Source organism: Saccoglossus kowalevskii, chromosome 8 (genome assembly GCF_978046115.1).
Source record: "Saccoglossus kowalevskii chromosome 8, keSacKowa6.1, whole genome shotgun sequence".
Classification (NCBI taxonomy): domain Eukaryota; kingdom Metazoa; phylum Hemichordata; class Enteropneusta; family Harrimaniidae; genus Saccoglossus; species Saccoglossus kowalevskii.
In genome coordinates this window covers 37,954,331-37,977,114 of record NC_140648.1, presented here as the reverse complement: position 1 = coordinate 37,977,114, position 22,784 = coordinate 37,954,331, and the positions used below count along the sequence as shown (strand labels likewise).

The 22,784-nt window shown below is 33.1% G+C and overlaps 1 protein-coding gene and 1 long non-coding RNA gene across 2 annotated transcripts in view; one reads left to right on the top strand and one right to left on the bottom strand.

Annotated features, from left to right (window-relative positions):
* Positions 1 to 5,867: 5,867 nt before the first annotated feature.
* LOC102802790 ((E3-independent) E2 ubiquitin-conjugating enzyme UBE2O-like) overlaps positions 5,868 to 22,784 on the bottom strand; it is a 43,190-nt gene continuing 26,273 nt past the window's right edge. The window contains exons 13-19 of the mRNA XM_085502582.1: positions 20,694 to 21,196; positions 13,795 to 13,898; positions 12,963 to 13,025; positions 12,083 to 12,286; positions 10,307 to 10,486; positions 8,730 to 8,809; positions 5,868 to 8,465 (exon numbers count right to left, since the gene is read on the bottom strand). Coding sequence (XP_085358708.1) covers positions 8,300 to 8,465; positions 8,730 to 8,809; positions 10,307 to 10,486; positions 12,083 to 12,286; positions 12,963 to 13,025; positions 13,795 to 13,898; positions 20,694 to 21,196 — 1,300 coding nt within the window. The 3' untranslated portion in view covers positions 5,868 to 8,299. The remainder of the gene's footprint in view (positions 8,466 to 8,729; positions 8,810 to 10,306; positions 10,487 to 12,082; positions 12,287 to 12,962; positions 13,026 to 13,794; positions 13,899 to 20,693; positions 21,197 to 22,784) is intronic.
* On the top strand, positions 15,650 to 16,377 carry LOC146740168 (uncharacterized). The gene is made up of 2 exons (XR_014930232.1): positions 15,650 to 15,723; positions 16,206 to 16,377. It is a non-coding gene; the product is annotated as an uncharacterized LOC146740168 (long non-coding RNA).

Here is a 22,784-nt window from a genome sequence, read left to right as displayed (position 1 = left end):
TAGCCATGCAATGGATTTATAGTGTACTCCATTCATTAATACACTAGATAATATCAAACACATACACTGTAGCCATGCAATGGATTTATAGTGTACTCTATACATTAATACACTAGATAATATCACACACATACACTGTAGCCATGCAATGGATTTATAGTGTACTCCATACATTAATACACTAGATAATATCACACACATACACTGTAGCCATGCAATGGATTTATAGTGTACTCCATACATTAATACACTAGATAATATCACACACATACACTGTAGCCATGCAATGGATTTATAGTGTACTCCATACATTAATACACTAGATAATATCACACACATACACTGTAGCCATGCAATGGATTTATAGTGTACTCCATACATTAATACACTAGATAATATCACACACATACACTGTAGCCATGCAATGGATTTATAGTGTACTCCATACATTAATACACTAGATAATATCACACACATACACTGTAGCCATGCAATGGATTTATAGTGTACTCCATACATTAATACACTAGATAATATCACACACATACACTGTAGCCATGCAATGGATTTATAGTGTACTCCATACATTAATACACTAGATAATATCACACACATACACTGTAGCCATGCAATGGATTTATAGTGTACTCCATACATTAATACACAAGATAATATCACACACATGCACTGTAGCCATGCAATGGATTTATAGTGTACTCCATACATTAATACACTAGATAATATCACACACATACACTGTAGCCATGCAATGGATTTATAGTGTACTCCATACATTAATACACTAGATAATATCACACACATACACTGTAGCCATGCAATGGATTTATAGTGTACTCCATACATTAATACACAAGATAATATCACACACATGCACTGTAGCCATGCAATGGATTTATAGTGTACTCCATACATTAATACACGAGATAATATCACACACATGCACTGTAGCCATTCAATGGATTTACAGTGTACTCCATACATTAATACACTAGATAATATCACACACATGCACTGTAGCCATGCAATGGATTTATAGTGTACTCCATACATTAATACACTAGATAATATCACACACATACACTGTAGCCATGCAATGGATTTATAGTGTACTCCATTCATTAATACACTAGATAATATCACACACATACACTGTAGCCATGCAATGGATTTATAGTGTACTCCATTCATTAATACACTAGATAATATCACACACATACACTGTAGCCATGCAATGGATTTATAGTGTACTCCATACATTAATACACAAGATAATATCACACACATGCACTGTAGCCATGCAATGGATTTATAGTGTACTCCATACATTAATACACGAGATAATATCACACACATGCACTGTAGCCATGCAATGGATTTATAGTGTACTCCATACATTAATACACTAGATAATATCATACACATACACTGTAGCCATGCAATGGATTTATAGTGTACTCCATTCATTAATACACTAGATAATATCAAACACATACACTGTAGCCATGCAATGGATTTATAGTGTACTCTATACATTAATACACTAGATAATATCACACACATACACTGTAGCCATGCAATGGATTTATAGTGTACTCCATACATTAATACACTAGATAATATCACACACATACACTGTAGCCATGCAATGGATTTATAGTGTACTCCATACATTAATACACTAGATAATATCACACACATACACTGTAGCCATGCAATGGATTTATAGTGTACTCCATACATTAATACACTAGATAATATCACACACATACACTGTAGCCATGCAATGGATTTATAGTGTACTCCATACATTAATACACTAGATAATATCACACACATACACTGTAGCCATGCAATGGATTTATAGTGTACTCCATACATTAATACACTAGATAATATCACACACATACACTGTAGCCATGCAATGGATTTATAGTGTACTCCATACATTAATACACTAGATAATATCACACACATACACTGTAGCCATGCAATGGATTTATAGTGTACTCCATACATTAATACACTAGATAATATCACACACATACACTGTAGCCATGCAATGGATTTATAGTGTACTCCATACATTAATACACTAGATAATATCACACACATACACTGTAGCCATGCAATGGATTTATAGTGTACTCCATACATTAATACACTAGATAATATCACACACATACACTGTAGCCATGCAATGGATTTATAGTGTACTCCATACATTAATACACTAGATAATATCACACACATGCACTGTAGCCATGCAATGGATTTATAGTGTACTCCATACATTAATACACTAGATAATATCACACACATACACTGTAGCCATGCAATGGATTTATAGTGTACTCCATACATTAATGCACTAGATAATATCACACACATACACTGAAGCCATGCAATGGATTTATAGTGTACTCCATACATTAATACACTAGATAATATCACACACATACACTGAAGCCATGCAATGGATTTATAGTGTACTCCATACATTAATACACTAGATAATATCACACACATGCACTGAAGCCATGCAATGGATTTATAGTGTACTCCATACATTAATACACTAGATAATATCACACACATACACTGTAGCCATGCAATGGATTTATAGTGTACTCCATACATTAATACACAAGATAATATCACACACATGCACTGTAGCCATGCAATGGATTTATAGTGTACTCCATACATTAATACACTAGATAATATCACACACATACACTGTAGCCATGCAATGGATTTATAGTGTACTCCATACATTAATACACTAGATAATATCACACACATACACTGTAGCCATGCAATGGATTTATAGTGTACTCCATACATTAATACACAAGATAATATCACACACATGCACTGTAGCCATGCAATGGATTTATAGTGTACTCCATACATTAATACACGAGATAATATCACACACATGCACTGTAGCCATGCAATGGATTTACAGTGTACTCCATACATTAATACACTAGATAATATCACACACATGCACTGTAGCCATGCAATGGATTTATAGTGTACTCCATACATTAATACACTAGATAATATCACACACATACACTGTAGCCATGCAATGGATTTATAGTGTACTCCATTCATTAATACACTAGATAATATCACACACATACACTGTAGCCATGCAATGGATTTATAGTGTACTCCATTCATTAATACACTAGATAATATCACACACATACACTGTAGCCATGCAATGGATTTATAGTGTACTCCATACATTAATACACAAGATAATATCACACACATGCACTGTAGCCATGCAATGGATTTATAGTGTACTCCATACATTAATACACGAGATAATATCACACACATGCACTGTAGCCATGCAATGGATTTATAGTGTACTCCATACATTAATACACTAGATAATATCATACACATACACTGTAGCCATGCAATGGATTTATAGTGTACTCCATTCATTAATACACTAGATAATATCAAACACATACACTGTAGCCATGCAATGGATTTATAGTGTACTCTATACATTAATACACTAGATAATATCACACACATACACTGTAGCCATGCAATGGATTTATAGTGTACTCCATACATTAATACACTAGATAATATCACACACATACACTGTAGCCATGCAATGGATTTATAGTGTACTCCATACATTAATACACTAGATAATATCACACACATACACTGTAGCCATGCAATGGATTTATAGTGTACTCCATACATTAATACACTAGATAATATCACACACATACACTGTAGCCATGCAATGGATTTATAGTGTACTCCATACATTAATACACTAGATAATATCACACACATACACTGTAGCCATGCAATGGATTTATAGTGTACTCCATACATTAATACACTAGATAATATCACACACATACACTGTAGCCATGCAATGGATTTATAGTGTACTCCATACATTAATACACTAGATAATATCACACACATACACTGTAGCCATGCAATGGATTTATAGTGTACTCCATACATTAATACACTAGATAATATCACACACATACACTGTAGCCATGCAATGGATTTATAGTGTACTCCATACATTAATACACAAGATAATATCACACACATGCACTGTAGCCATGCAATGGATTTATAGTGTACTCCATACATTAATACACTAGATAATATCACACACATACACTGTAGCCATGCAATGGATTTATAGTGTACTCCATACATTAATACACTAGATAATATCACACACATACACTGTAGCCATGCAATGGATTTATAGTGTACTCCATACATTAATACACAAGATAATATCACACACATGCACTGTAGCCATGCAATGGATTTATAGTGTACTCCATACATTAATACACGAGATAATATCACACACATGCACTGTAGCCATTCAATGGATTTACAGTGTACTCCATACATTAATACACTAGATAATATCACACACATGCACTGTAGCCATGCAATGGATTTATAGTGTACTCCATACATTAATACACTAGATAATATCACACACATACACTGTAGCCATGCAATGGATTTATAGTGTACTCCATTCATTAATACACTAGATAATATCACACACATACACTGTAGCCATGCAATGGATTTATAGTGTACTCCATTCATTAATACACTAGATAATATCACACACATACACTGTAGCCATGCAATGGATTTATAGTGTACTCCATACATTAATACACAAGATAATATCACACACATGCACTGTAGCCATGCAATGGATTTATAGTGTACTCCATACATTAATACACGAGATAATATCACACACATGCACTGTAGCCATGCAATGGATTTATAGTGTACTCCATACATTAATACACTAGATAATATCATACACATACACTGTAGCCATGCAATGGATTTATAGTGTACTCCATTCATTAATACACTAGATAATATCAAACACATACACTGTAGCCATGCAATGGATTTATAGTGTACTCTATACATTAATACACTAGATAATATCACACACATACACTGTAGCCATGCAATGGATTTATAGTGTACTCCATACATTAATACACTAGATAATATCACACACATACACTGTAGCCATGCAATGGATTTATAGTGTACTCCATACATTAATACACTAGATAATATCACACACATACACTGTAGCCATGCAATGGATTTATAGTGTACTCCATACATTAATACACTAGATAATATCACACACATACACTGTAGCCATGCAATGGATTTATAGTGTACTCCATACATTAATACACTAGATAATATCACACACATACACTGTAGCCATGCAATGGATTTATAGTGTACTCCATACATTAATACACTAGATAATATCACACACATACACTGTAGCCATGCAATGGATTTATAGTGTACTCCATACATTAATACACTAGATAATATCACACACATACACTGTAGCCATGCAATGGATTTATAGTGTACTCCATACATTAATACACTAGATAATATCACACACATACACTGTAGCCATGCAATGGATTTATAGTGTACTCCATACATTAATACACTAGATAATATCACACACATACACTGTAGCCATGCAATGGATTTATAGTGTACTCCATACATTAATACACTAGATAATATCACACACATACACTGTAGCCATGCAATGGATTTATAGTGTACTCCATACATTAATACAGACATGACAGCAAAGTTTATGCAGGAATGATGACTGCATTTAATAATAGGAGAATGAAAAGCTATATGAGCACCTTATTATTTTGCTGTCAAAGGTTTTATAAATAAAGTAAACACACATTCCAGGTTTTAAGAGATTCCACGATAATAAAACAATCATGACAGCATTTAGTGAGGAGTAGGTCCTTTATTGGAAAATGCCAAGCTGGATTGTCATAAATATATTAATAAAACAACTATAATCCAATACAATTAAATTATTAATGACGCCCATTGCAGTAACATATGCAAGGTATATTAATTGTCAGTGTAAAGTGTAAAATTCATTAGTATCCAAGCAAATCAATGAAAATATTAGCACAGGCAATTTATAAGCTCAAATTGTTTGAACAGTGACTCAAAGTGCTTAGAAAAGCAAGAATATGTCTCTTAGACAACAAAAGCAGAGGCCATTTATTGCTTTGCATGAGGAGTTTTATACATGTCTTGTTGAATTATTTCATACAGAACACTTATAAAGCTGTCGTCATGGTGAAATACATACACTGATAAGTTATGTTAAAGTCATCTGATGATATTAAGATATATGGATCTCTTACATGTATACATGTCATGTTCCTTTCTCTTCATCCTCCACTAATACACAAAATACCATCAAAAAAAGCATGTAAATAACAGATGTGATAACATGAATAAATACAACTGAGAGGAAGGAAAAATATAATCATTTATGCAAATCAGAATCAATCGATTTTAAGTGAAAAATGCAGAATTGAGGAAGAAGAGGAAAAACAAAAACAAGTGTCAAGAAGTGTTGAAAAATAATGGTCTTACAGGGAACTAATTACACCCAAAATAATGGTCTTACAGGGAACTAATTACACCCAAAATAATGGTCTTACAGGGAACTAATTACACCCAAAATAATGGTCTTACAGGGAACTAATTACACCCAAAATAATGGTCTTACAGGGAACTAATTACACCCAAAATAATGGTCTTACAGGGAACTAATTACACCCAAAATAATGGTCTTACAGGGAACTAATTACACCCAAAATAATGGTCTTACACGGAACTAATTATACCCAAAATCAACGTAACATAATTGTTCTTTAGAAGCACATACACTTACTTAAATCACAGAGCTATTTTTATGGTCAATAAATAATATTTAACAGAATAAAAGGAATGCGATTTCTATTGAAGATTCATTTCAATTATAGCAAATATGGCGTTATTTGTACATAGCAAGTTAGAATTAACTGAATCACTTAAACAATCCTGCAAAGTAGCGAAAAACATTCTCATAAATTTAAGATTCAGAAAAGTTATGCTTCAGTAGTACAGTATAATTTATTCCTTGTGGCAGTGAGACACTATCATCATGACCAGTTATGTTTTATTTTTCTTTACAAAAAGAAACCGATTCATTCTACGGAAAGGAGTAATTTACTGATAATACATAATGCAGAGAATATAGTGTTAGTGTCTACTACAGTTAGTAATATACAGTTATCAGGTGAAGAAGCCAATTATTCAGCATTATTAGACTATTAAAAGGACAAATACAAGTGTAGAAGTGTAGAAATAGAATATTTTGTTGGTGAGTACTAGATTTAATATTTGTATCTCTAAATTATACAGAGATGATGATAACACACTGAGAGTTACAATGAAGAGTTTCTGTGAAGAGTCTTGGTAACACTCTTAGGTTACCGAGTGCAGGGTAAATTAGAATACACAAATCAAGAAATTCACATGATTGATTACTTCACTAATTATCGTAACACAAAATGAAGCTGACATTATTTAATTAACCAAAGTAATTATTTCAACAAGGGGTCAAAACAATGTTCATATCAATGGCATCTATCGAGCATTTTATGAAGAGTATTACATCTTATATTATTTATGTACTGATATATCTTGTGGTGTATTGACTTATAGCAAAGGTAATCTAAAATACTGACAGCATCATGGCTAATACAGTCCTATGAATATCACACAATTGTACAGTCATTTTTGATAACTAACTTGAACATTCATGGTTGCAGTCATCAAAATATTTTCATGCTGAAGTGAAAGGTCAATGACACCTGTTACTCATTGCATTGCTAACATACCACTTGGAGTGGGTTTTGGAGGGGTCATCAAAACTGGTCAAAATGAAACATGAATTAATGCATTTTACTGATGTGTATATGCAAAATGTGCCACTGAGGGCGCTATAATAATAATCTGATAGTGATAACAAACAACTTTTGATATGGAGAAAAAAGAATGAGGTGCAATGCACTTTAAGTGAACAGTGTCAGGATACTACATTTCATGTGAACTATGTATACATATAAAGTTTTGGAGATTTTCAGAGTCAGATTGAATACAATCCCTGGAAAGAAATTGATAGTGATAGTGTGCATAGCAACACATGCACACTATATTTGTTCTGGTAATAAAGAAATTGTAATTACAAAGTCACTTTGAGTCAAATATATCTATAAACAATATAATACATGACAACAAAATTGAATGACATACAACATGTAAAGCACCATATAACATTCAATATTCTACCACATAAATGTTTTCATTTTCATCAACTTTCTTGGACACCAAGTTTTCTGACTGCTTGTCTAATTGATTCTAGGGGATTCTTTACACTAAGAATAAAACCTTTGGATAATGGAAATAATGGGAATCCTGTCTCCGGATACTCTCCAGACTGGTTACCAGTGAGCCAGGACTCAACACGATGTACCAAGCTGTAATAAACAGAAATCCTCATCAGTTATACAACTGTAAAGACTTCAATTTTCAAGTGAAACAAGAATATTATAATTATAATTACCCAATTTTAATTATGAATAAAAAAAAATTTAAAATAAAAAAGTAGGAGAACATCTTGTCCATGCTCAAATTTAGATATAAAATATCGCATACAATTCATTTAGTTTGGGAACCACCATTCCTCTCTCTGGTGCACCAAGAGGGCGCCATTACATATGAAGTACAAAAGAACACCTTACCTCATTCCATGTCTTTTACAATGCACTATGACTTCATCTTTAAATATTTCTGGCAGATTAGATACCATACTAGCCATAGACTACAAAATACACAGATATAATAACAGTAATAATTAATCTAATTAATCTATCCACCCTCAACAAAGATTTCATAATTGCTCTTACAGTTGAATACATAAGGCTGGATAAGTGTTCAGCTTGGGGAGTAGTATTTTATAGTTATCTGAACAGAAAGTCAGAAGACAGATTAGAGAGGTGTGAATTGCAGATGAAAGTTCTGGAAAGTCATGTATTGTTTGCTAAGTGCATAAAGGCTTTGATATTTCAAGTATAACAACCAACATTGCAACAACTAATGCTAAATGTCTCAATCTGTGCATATTAAATGCTGTGTTCATCTACATACATATGTAAATTAGTAAACAGTGATACAGTGTTATTCACATTCTTTAAGTCTATTTATAATACTAGAAGGTTTATCAATTTGCATATAGACAATAGGTGTTACAGTAATAAATAAATACTTGAAACAAAGTGATCATGAGTAATATAAATATATATTAAAAAAAACGTTGGTAAGTCACATACAGTAGAGCTACAGGTTTGAGACAACTACCGTACTCGACCGCGTTAGCGCCCAGGGGCCTCAACTCAGAAATTCACGATTTTTTAGGGGTGGGCGCTTACCCGAGCACCCCCCTCGAAAAAGAGTGCAAATGAAAAATTTGATTCATCAAGTAACAGATTACGTCTTTGAGGGAAATCAAATTACGAAATTAGTTGAGTGTCATTGATTTTCACAATGAAGAAACAGAAATGATCACAAAAAATATGCACATTTTATTACAATATTAATTACGTACCACCAGAATTTACGAAATTAAAAACATTTGAGTCTGTTGGAACAAAGTCAAAATTGTCATATTATCTCCACTGACGAAGGTGTTGGATTGTACGCAAACTCTCGATGAAAATCACTTTCCGCCATGATGCATTTGCAGATTTCACCTGCAGTGGCGTCCTTTGACTTAATGGGTCAAGTTGGTTATTAACCAATCACAATGCTGTGTTGTACTGACGCAATTCTTCGGAAATTCCCGAAGACTTTCCGGTAACGCAATGCGGAAGTGAATTATTGATGTCGAAGTACGATCTTTTGGAATTGATTTCAGCGAATAAACGACATAGTTTTTCCAAAAAACTAGTAACTAGCCATTTTTGAGAGGTAAACTGAATATGGCATGAAATATTTACCACATTTTACTTGTATTAACATATCATTGTCGAAGCGTAGTTTACGCACGGTTACCGTGTTCTATGCATTCACAACATGTTCACAGCGGTCGATATCCACGCTGTATCATATAAAAACGATTACCAAGATTCGTTACTCAAGACCAATTTTTAAATTAGTTACATTTTGAAGGGGTGGGCGCTTTGCCGAATGTGACCCCGAATATAAAAATTGCGCAAAAGTGGGGGGTGGGCGCTAACGCGGTCGAGTACGGTATTTGAAATGACTGCACAGTATTCAAGTCTTATTGTGACAATATCACATACTTGTACACAGTTCTTACCTGTAACACTTTAAGTACAGCTGTTTCATTGTATACTTTGCTATTTTCCCTTCCTTGTTGTGATCCTCTATGTTTCTCATACCCTGCTTCATTGTAATATGGTTCATTGTTTAATATTAGTCCTTGTATAGATACAAGTACTTGCAGTAAATTAGATTTATTTGTCCACACTTCACTGCCCTGCAATAAAGATTTAGTATGTTTTAATTTTACACAACTGTGCATTTTCCTGCACAAATATGCAATGCATTATGGGAAGGAATTTTCTATAAATTGTATATACCAGGGTAATGAGAAACTATTATCACTGACTAAATTATGTAAATTTTTGTAACAATATACATGTATATGACTTATTCATCCGAAAACATATGTGTAAATTTTTATTGCAATAAGTATTGGATGTCAGGCTCCAGAACAGCATAGCAACCATTGGTTATTTTGTTAATGGGATTTGTAAAACTAAATGAGGTCATCAAAGTACTATTGACTTTAATATTAATGTTTATTACAACTGTGATCCAGTTCTGAAATGGAAGGAATGCTTCATATTTTAAATTAGTAAGAAAAAGCATGTAGAAATTTTTAAAGTTGACAGCCTGATATATATATATATATATATATATATATATATATATATATATATATATATATCAGTTCTTTTTATTTAGATCATGGCAATTTTTTGTGGTAGAGTTTTTCTATTTTCCTGTCAAATGCATTTATTGGTCCACTGAAAAGTGAAAATAATGTTCCCTGTAACTTAGACTCTTATTGATCAAGGCATTTTAAAAATCATGGGTGTTAACTCCCCTCAAGTTAAGACCCGTTGTCCCCTACAGAATAATGGTTGCATCTAATATTAAAATAAAGATGGCGGAGTATAGCGTTGATTCATCTCGTTCTACTCTGGATTACTTGGAGTCAATAAAGATCCTAGAAAGTTAGTATTTATATGCCTGTGTGTTTTTTCACTGTCTTTGACTTTCCCAGTATGTTTGTTGCTGTTGACAACAATTCAGTCCTCTGCCAGGCTTCAGTCAATGTTTTTCTTCACTACCTACCCAACTCCTCGTCGGGCACTATGTAGCTGGTGTGGTATATTTATCACAGACAGTAGGGCAATTGTCACATTTAGTGCTCCAAGAAAATATTCTCTGTCCATGTGTATTTATATAAATAGATGCAGTTTCTTTGGCTTGAATAACATTCACTGGCTTCGTACATACAGGTATACTAGTTTACCTGTTTCTAGTTGAAATATAGCCAATCTTATTAACCAAGACAGTTGGACATTTGCCACATGTCACAACACTCATTTCCAAGTGCCATAGCTTGAAACAAGTAGTCAAATCTGATATTGGCTGGAGCTTTAGTTTATATGGACATGGTAAATGGCAAACTAGATGGTCAGAAAGTAATAAAAATAATCACAGCTTTACTCCACCCACCCCACTATGAAGTAAAAGGCTGTTTATAAGGCCATGTATGATGGTTTCATTTTTCTTATGGAAAACAATTTTAATTAAAAACTTCTATGCTCCTGTACCCAACCGTGGGGGTTCATCACACTAAACAACAGGTGTCACTATTACTAAGATAAATGTACTTTTTTTTCATTAAAATTACTGATATATATATATATATATATATATATATATATGCAATAACCAGCAATGTGATTCATTGAAAACAATTATGTATTTCTTGTATTAAGTATGGTAACAATTAAGTTGTTAACTGTCTAAAGTCTGTTGAAGTGAATATACTACTAACCTTTCCAGTCCATGTTCCCAACAAACTAACACAGACTTTACCATCATTATAAAGATTAGGATTCAATCTACCCGCACAGAATGACACATAGTGAAATATTGGCGGTGACTGTGGATAATTCACTGATAACTGAACATCAAATATGAATAAACCATCTTCATAAGGGGTCTTTGCAGGGCCACTTATCATGACAGAAAATAAGTCCTGCAATTAAGCAAATAAACCTTAAACAAGTTTTCCAGGCTGACAAGTTTTAGAACACGCCGGTCTATCAGACTTGATCCTTTTCAGTTAACTGATAAAACACTGTACAGTATGACCAACATTTAAAGTAACAAGTTTGAGTTGAGTTATAAAAACTACAGCAAATAGTTACCTAAAAAAAATATTGTGTGCCAATGTCAACTAAAATATGCAAATAGAAGAAAGCTTAGAAAGAATTCCTAATGTATCCAAGTTTAAAATAGATTGGATACAAATTTTTACTGTAAGTTATTTGTCAGTTATTGTAAACCCAGGAAATTATGACAATGATGACGACGACAACAACGAGGACGGGCATTTCGCTTCATATTTTACTTCATTTATTCAAGAAAGGTAACAATAAATAGTACAGAATAACAAGTAATGAAAACTGTTATAGGACAGTTGTTGTCATGCCATGCATGCAAGAAATATGATTCCTATATTATCTCTGATTGTTGTGTAAATCAAAGCCAACTTTAATTTGGTAATTCTTGAGATGACTGGAATGCATCAAAAAACTTTATGTTGTCAAAGTCAATATTTAGTATTGGATTGGAAGTGCATTGGAATGTGGGAAAAAACTGATATAAATCTGGTACATACATGGCCACAACCCTGTTATCATATAACTTACCATTCTGTCAGCAAAACTTTTGACTAATATACCAGGTGGGAGGGAAGACTGTAATAATTTCAGCTGTAGAAAGAAACAGTCATGTAGCGTTAGATGGTTGAAAACAAGTGAATTCTATGAGGTTATCATGTTTGTAGAGCTGGTTAGAAAAACTGACGTCACTGGTTAGTATTATCCACCATAATACAGTGACTTGGTTTGTCGTCCGACATCAGTCAGATGATGTTTATTGTGTATGAGTCACTAAATGTCACTACTGCAAATGCACATTTATCATGTGATAAAAAACATTTTATTATAAATATTCAAACTTGAAAATAGAAGCAGCAGAAACAGACCCTTAACATCAAATCCAATAAAATTTAATGCAATAAATATTTCTTGTTCTACACTATATTTTCATTTTTATTTTTTACTGACTCGTCTGTCAGAAATAATATATATTTTATTTCATCAAATCAGAAATTTGAGTGTAGTTTTTAACAGAGAGAGCATAAATAAATTGTTACACTAAATACAATGAAATTTATCAATTACCAAAAAGGCATTAACACATTAGCTTAGGATTCACCTTTTAATATGATCAAAGACTACATTGTATATGAAGTCACCAATTTTTCACTGAGTTTTAATTTCTCTGATAAACTTAAACATAAATGTAAACTTACAATAGAACTAATTTTATTATGAAATGTGTGAATTTAAATTAAAACCCAGAGAATATGATAAAATATCAAAATACTGATACAATGTACCACAGTAAATATTGCTTTTATAGTAAGACATGTGGAAGGTTGCTTTAGTAAACAAAACACGTAGCAGATATTCTTACCTCTTTAGAAATGATAGATGTTAGTTTCTTTGCTAAGCCATCTGATGTAAATGTAGCTGATTTAAAGTAATGAGTGTCAGGAACACAGTCCAGTAAACAAAACCCTGTTAAAAAAAGTATGATGAATGAAACACCGGAATCTTAATATAAAAAGTATTGTTAAAACTCACAAATTTTACCCACCCCAAATTATTCTAAAATTTCTCAAATTGTGCAGTTTTGGTTCACGAAAATTTTGTCCACCTTAGATTGGTCTTAAACTAATGATTCAACTCTAATTTAGGGGAGACCAAAAAAACCTTAGAACAAAAACCAAAAACATCACTTACTTTTCCAAGTTTCTAAGAGCATTGTTTATTATTCAATGATGGTTCAATACAAACAATGTTATTTCTTTGGTTTGCGATGAAATGCATGTACATTTTGTAAACTTTAAGTCATTAACAAATGTTTTAGAATACTTGATTTGGTCTGTATTTATCTTGTTTTCTTTAAATAGACAGGTCAAGCATGCCATTAGAATATAGTTTCTAACAAGACATGACATGTCATGTCATGGGCCCCGCTCAGAAAAAAATTTTAAAACTTATATTGAACTTATATTGAATGACACTGAAAGTTGCAACATATAATTTGTCCAGTTTTTGGCATGGATGTAAATTGGCAAACATGATTTCTATGGCATTTTCAAGTTTATAGCACTCTCCATCCTGGTCTCAGCAAGAACACCAGAGAGCAACAAACAAGTACAACAGGTAAAATGACATGCAAGTATGCAAATCAGATCTGCAAATATGTTGAAGAGTCAGTGTTGTGTCTGTTTGAATAAACTTCCTTGTACCAACTGTATTCCTAATACAAGAACACTGTCAATCACAGAACTGTACCAGCGAAAAACTTCTGATATTTCAAACAGTAACAGGGCAAAGATACCGTTTGTCATACAAGTACTAGCACCAGATGAGGAACTGAGAAACTGCAATGATCCATGGTGTACATTACCTGTGTCAACAACTTTACTTCCCATGTACTTCATGTACAGATCTACATGTACATGTAGTTTGTGGCCCTGAATTAGTTTCAATATCTCTAAATAAGAACAAGAGTACTTCTCATATGACAATGATATAAATAAAATATTATCAAGTTTTTATCATCATACATTAATATTAACAAATCGTGTGAAATTGAACTTTTATGTACAGAGAAACACATATTTATGCTTTGGTTGACAGCACTTCTCAAAAAAAAAAGACAACCTGCAAAACTTTATACAATTGTCAGACATGCAGCGAATAGTATGCTTTTGTAATATATGCAGTTTCAGTGGCTTTGCTTTCCGAGAAAAAAATTCTGGCTCTGCACCTGGAAAAAAACAAAAAAAACATTTAGTCAAAAGTAAGCAGAGGTTGTAGCATACATGTATATGCTCCCATTAGCTGTTAAATTTACTTAAAAAAGATATTAGTGTACCGTCTTTTCAGTACGAAAACATATTACTTAATATATTTATACCAGCCAGAAAGAAATTGCAAGTTTTCACTGAGCAATTAGGAATATACATGGACAACAACAATCTGATTAAAATCTGATGTAGTGTACGGGCTTTAATTATTTTGGCTATAAACTTATTTTAATTTTAATTTTTATTACTTTTGTTATTAATGCCTTTTTATTTTTTATCATTTTACTTTGATTTTGATTTCGTGGTTTTTTTTAATTCCGCCCTACATACATCTGATCTGATGCCTATGTAACGAGATTTCAACGAGACCCACTATCGACGATTTTAGTCAACGAATCACAGACCTCCTTCTATAGCGCACATGATGACGTCACCGGGAAGAGTCAGGTGGCAAAACACACTCAAATAAAATGGCGGATTATACCGACGTTATAATTAGCGACCGAGAATAACACGGCTTTTCGGTAAGTTTATCATTGTCCAATGCAACGAAAGTCATTTTTATGTTAATATTGTGGCTCGAATGGTTAGAGTTTAGATCGTTATTTTGCGTAGTTATTCTGGGAGTGACGATTTTGTTTCCACCGGTTCGACAGAACACCGGTGTCTTTTTCCAGTCGCTTGCCCTGGAGACAGGTGATGTTTTGTTGACGATCGGGCCAAAATCGTCTACGGCATTGAAGCCGTAGCTGTAAATATTCATCAAATTGTATCAACATTTTGTACATTATACAATAACTCTTTATTAAAGTAATTGAGCTGATTTGGACTGGAATAAAATATTTTTTATTTGGAACACATCGCAATTGATCAAGAAATATTTTTTGTGCTCGATTCCGTGGGCCGGTGACCGTTATACAATTTAAAATCAGTTTGAATTGTTTACTATAGCTGTTAACAGTGTTCTAATCATTACGATTTACTCATTTTTTTGCTTCCATTCTAGATAATTATGCTCAGTGTTTGATGTAAAATTGAAGCGATGACTGACTGAATGAACGAACCTTGGCTGGCGAAGATGTATCTGGAAGTGTACACATTTGTTGGAAGTGAAAAAAATATTCAATGTAATGACAAAAATTGTAAAATTTCTTCTGTAAATAAAAATGTACTAGAAATTTTCTATTAATGGTTTATTCAAGTGGGCAAAATATAATTTACAGAAAGCTTGCCGTATACACTGAAAAGTAAGCAACTGACAGCCTGTATAAAAGGGGGGCTGTGATTGGCTGTTACCTTCGCGAGATTTGAACGGGACTTACATAGGCGTCGGATCAGATGTAGGTAGGGCGGAATTAAAAAAAAATCTCAAAATCAAAGTAAAATAATAAAATAAAAAGGCATTAATAACAAATATAATAAAAAATAAAATTAAAATAAGTTTATGGCCAAAATAATTAAAGCCTGTACACTACATCAGATTTTAATCAGATTGGGACAACAATTGATGCATGTCTAGCAATATACTGTTTGAAAGGCTGCAAGATGTAATGAAGTAGCAAACCAATCACTACTCGAGTCGGACTGGCTGGGAAACTGCACAATACATACAAAAATGTATGCAGATGATATATGAGCAGCTCCACCAAATATAAAAATATTCTTTCCATAGTTATGACTCTAATGTGAGTGTGATTTTCCACTCCTTAGCAATAGTAGTTAGAGTATTGTATTGTACTGTATCATACAAGTTTATTGTGATTCTATATGTGTTTGTAATATTATTTAGCTTTATTTAGCATTCTGTTTAGTTGGTTAACTTTACTGTATCTTAATGTAGTTTATTTTATTTTTATACGACCATAGAACAACTCACTGTAGTTTGTTTTAATGTTGAATAAAAATTAAAATCAGTCACTGTATAGTGGTGACGCATTGCGCGAAATTGTTGCAAGGACAATACTTTTCTCGATTTGCGTGTCGTCGTGCGTCGTTAAAAAATGCATGGAATGGTCGGCAGTATCGATCAAGTTCGTCTAGTGTGACATTCGTGGCTGGCGACAAGATGCCGTATAATCATTTAAATAAGCGTCAAGGAGGAGTGAAAGGCCCTAATTTGGTTCTACAATAGGCGTCATGAAATGTTGGAAAATTACAGTCAATCAAAATCAAAGAAAGCTTAGAAAGAACTCTCGTGTGCTGAGAGTTTTGGAGACACATTAAAAATTAATTCAAAATTACTTATACTTGAGATATTGATGGAATAGCTCAAAACTAATTATGCAAATAAGGTAACTAATATGAACAGATTTAAGTGTAAAACTAAAGGTCTGCACAATGTACCAAGTTTCATTGAAATGTGATAAAAAATATTAATTATTAATTATTATGCTAATTAGAGAATTAATATGAACAGATTTTAACCCAAAATTAATCAGGCTGTCTATTATCCTAGAGCATTTATGTACCAAGTTTTATTCAAATGCGATGATCAATACTTGAGATATCAGTATTAATTAATTATGTTAATTAGGTGATTAAGAAGCATAAATATTTACCAAAAACTAATATGGTGCATAGTCTGAGGTTCATTGAAATGTGATGGGTACTCTTTAAAAGTTTCATTGAAATCCAATGAGTGGTTTTTAGACATCAGTGCAACAGCCATAGAACAGCAAAAAATTAACTAATGATGCAAATTAGGTAATTAATAGGCACAATTATTTATCCCAAAATTAATCAGGTCTCTGCATAGTCCTAGAAAAAATGTCGCAATTCTCATTGAAATGTGATGATTAGTACTTGAGATATCAGGTGAAAATCTGAAAATTAACTAATTATGCTAATAAGGTGATTAATATGCACAAATAGTTTACCCAAAAACTAATTAGGTTTCTGCACAGTCCTCAAGTAACTATGTACCAAGTTTCATTGAAACGTGATCATTACTACTCGAAATATCAAAAGCTGAAAATTAATTAATTATGCAAATTAGGTAATTAATATGTACTGATATTACCCTAAAAACTATCAGGTCTGTGCAGTGTCATACGACACCTATGTACCAAGTTTTATTGAAATGTTATGATTAGTACTTGAGATATCACTGGAAAAACTGAAAATTGATTAATCATTATGTAAATTAGGTAATTAATAATATTAACAGATTTTTACCCAAAACTAAACAAATCTGCGCATTAGTTCAGAGCATCCATGTGCCAAGTTTCATTGAAATCCAATGAGTGGTTCTTCAAAAATCAGTGGAACAGTCATAGAACAGCTTAAAATCAGTTAATTATCATGCAAATTAGGTATTTAATATTCATAGATTTTTACCCAAAACTAATCAAATCTGCGCACTAGTTCAGAGCATCCATGTGCCAAATTTCATCAAAATCCAATTAATGGTTCTTCAGATATCAGTGGAACAGTCTTGAAACAGCTAAAAATCAGTTAATTATCATGCAAATTAGGTATTTAATATTCATAGATTTTTACCCAAAACTAATCAACTCTGCGCATTATCCCAGAGTATCTATTTACCAAGTTTCACCAAAATTTGATTAGTGGTTCTTGAGATAACGGTGGAACAAAAAAAGTGACATACATACATACATACATACATACATACAGACATACAGACAGGGTAACTGCAAAGACTCCCTTTTGTGCTTCGCACACGGGAGTCAAAAACTGTTCACATGACAACAAAAAATATTCACTATATTTATTATGCATTATTTTGTTGTTGGTAGCAAATGATCACGGTACGGTAGCTTACAATGTACTTGTTTTCGAAGTGTTGCAATTGTTGATTAGTACTCAGTAGTGATTATATTAACGTACAAAAAATAAATTTGTTGAATTGTTATGAAATGCAAGTAAAATTCAACTTAGTTTTATCGTAAGCAAATGTTTTCGGTTACATGTTAACGCTCGATGAGACGATATCCGCCATGTTATCCAAGCCCACAACGCGTGTTTATTGACCAGATAGGTCAAGTCGCTAATCAACCAATCAAAATGCTGGATGGTGCCCATGTGCTCAAATTACCATAAAGCATTTAAATATGACAGTTCAGCGACCTCATGGTGAAAGCAACACGGAAGACCAGATTTACCGACGTTTTAGTGCGATCTTTTGGCTTCGTTTCTCATGGGGAAAAAAGCATGATTTTTTTTAATCGGATTTAGAAAAATAAATAAACGTACCGTCCCAAATAAAAATGTACCGGGTGGAATTTTTCTGTGGAAAAAATAAACGTACCGGTACGTTTATATTGGGACATTTAGTGTTGTGGGCAAGCTCTCCTGAGTAGCGACATATTTTTAACTTCGCCTATTGCGTGATCAGTGGATTACGTAAATAAACCAACACTTTCAATGAGTACATGCCGACCCAACTTAACTTGTTTATGACTGTTTATGAACAGTGAGGACGCATCTCATAGAACAATAGCTGTGGAAATCATAAACAAATGTAAATGTTGCGGAAATCAAGCATGGCGATAATGATTTTGAGCGAGGCAGAGTCTGGCAAGCGTCTCAGAGCAGCATTGCACTGCAAACCTCTTAAATCACGAGGTAAACTTTCAATTTACACAATACATAATCAGTTCCTACAACCATAATAAAAAAGCAGTTTTTCTGGCGAAACTCTCACCAGGCTAGCAATAGTTTCTCACGGTCACCAAACCAGAGACACAAACAATAATACAAAGTGTATAAATACCATAACAAGCACAGTTTCTTACCTTTGAAATTGACGAGACACAATTTTGTCCATATAAGCGTTGCGCAAATAAAGATACAATTCCGGGATACAATATCCTCACAAAAATGACTGATTTCCACCGAGACGAGAACTGCGTAAGCGTCATCAAAACTCGGATTAAACTCGGGTAATTTCGGGAAAAGTCAGATTTTGAAAGAAAAATGTTAAAAATCAAGAAAAACACAGTGAAACTTTGAAGAATCGAAAAAATAACTTGATGTGCACAATAGCACCATCAATTTCTGTCTCTGTACCAACTCTGAACTGAATTGGATCACACATGTGTGAGAAAAACCTGGTAACATGAAAATGTGCACACACATTTGCACAGACACGACCCAAATTAAATCCCCTGCCTGGATCACAGATCCGGCGGGGGCTAAAAATGTATTTTACATTAGCACAATGAATATTTTTTGTAACTCATTTTTGTTATGGTCATGAAACATACCAAGTAATTGTGTTTTGACAACAAATAATACACCATGTATGGCATCTAGTGTTTTTTAATCACTGATCTTTACTTTTAATTACTTTTTCAAAACTTTATCTCAAAAACTTGACCTATTTTTAAAACTAATTATTTCAGAGTCTCTATGGTATATTTATTTTGAACAATGTATGCCATATAAAGAATATTTAAAATTTTTTAAGTGAAAAAACATGCATTGTATTGGACATTTTCAATCTCACTTATTCAAGAAAGCACTATAACCGTACCTGATGATCTAACTGCAGCAGTGTTGTGTGTTTCATTACACACATCACCTTCTATTTCAACATTCAACTCTGTATCTGTGTTTTTAGTTTCATGTACATGATCTTCCTCATTTATGTCATCTTTTTGTCTTTCTTGAATGCCTTCATCTGTTGCTGCCACGGTGACACCATTAACCTCATCTTTGGTTACCATATCAACAGAAGAAACATCATTAGTACATTTGTCATGGCATCGAACTTCACCCTTTTTTTTCTCCTCAATGTGTTCTTCACTATTGGATTTCTTTCCATCTACTGTAACATCCTCTTTCTCCGCATTGACTGTGACTATGTCACTATTATCATTCTGCTCATCGTTCTCTTCCACTGCAGCTAGAGGTTCTGCACTGACATCTGCAGCATCAGTCTTGTCGTCAGAAGCTACAGTTGACTTGCCTTCAACAAAGACAGTCACCTCATGACAACCATCACTGGTCACAATGATCTTCTCAATATCTTCATCACTGTGTTGTAAAGCAATTAGAAATCTTGTAGCAACTTTTGACATTTTCCTAAATATTTTGATTTCAAGCTTGAAATTACATATTATAAGGTTATTAGGTAATATACACATAGACAGTGCAATGGTCTGTACTGTCAGAGCAAATTACATATTATAAGGTTATTAGGTAATATACACATAGACAGTGCAATGGTCTGTACTGTCAGAGCAAATTACATATTATAAGGTTATTAGGTAATATACACATAGACAGTGCAATGGTCTGTACTGTCAGAGCAAATTACATATTATAAGGTTATTAGGTAATATACACATAGACAGTGCAATGGTCTGTACTGTCAGAGCAAATTACATATTATAAGGTTATTAGGTAATATACACATAAACAGTGCAATGGTCTGTACTGTCAGAGCAAATTGCATATTATAAGGTTATTAGGTAATATACACATACACAGTGCAATGGTCTGTACTGTCAGAGCAAATTACATATTATAAGGTTATTAGGTAATATACACATAGACAGTGCAATGGTCTGTACTGTCAGAGCAAATTACATATTATAAGGTTATTAGGTAATATACACATAGACAGTGCAATGGTCTGTACTGTCAGAGCAAATTACATATTATAAGGTTATTAGGTAATATACACATAGACAGTGCAATGGTCTGTACTGTCAGAGCAAATTACATATTATAAGGTTATTAGGTAATATACACATAGACAGTGCAATGGTCTGTACTGTCAGAGCAAATTACATATTATAAGGTTATTAGGTAATATACACATAGACAGTGCAATGGTCTGTACTGTCAGAGCAAATTACATATTATAAGGTTATTAGGTAATATACACATAGACAGTGCAATGGTCTGTACTGTCAGAGCAAATTACATATTATAAGGTTATTAGGTAATATACACATAGACAGTGCAATGGTCTGTACTGTCAGAGCAAATTACATATTATAAGGTTATTAGGTAATATACACATAGACAGTGCAATGGTCTGTACTGTCAGAGCAAATTGCATATTATAAGGTTATTAGGTAATATACACATAGACAGTGCAATGGTCTGTACTGTCAGAGCAAATTACATATTATAAGGTAATTAGGTAATATACACATAGACAGTGCAATGGTCTGTACTGTCAGAGCAAATTACATATTATAAGGTTATTAGGTAATATACACATAGACAGTGCAATGGTCTGTACTGTCAGAGCAAATTACATATTATAAGGTTATTAGGTAATATACACATACACAGTGCAATGGTCTGTACTGTCAGAGCAAATTACATATTATAAGGTTATTAGGTAATATACACATAGACAGTGCAATGGTCTGTACTGTCAGAGCAAATTACATATTATAAGGTTATTAGGTAATATACACATAGACAGTGCAATGGTCTGTACTGTCAGAGCAAATTGCATATTATAAGGTTATTAGGTATTATACACATAAACAGTGCAATGGTCTGTACTGTCAGAGCAAATTGCATATTATAAGGTTATTAGGTAATATACACATAGACAGTGCAATGGTCTGTACTGTCAGAGCAAATTACATATTATAAGGTT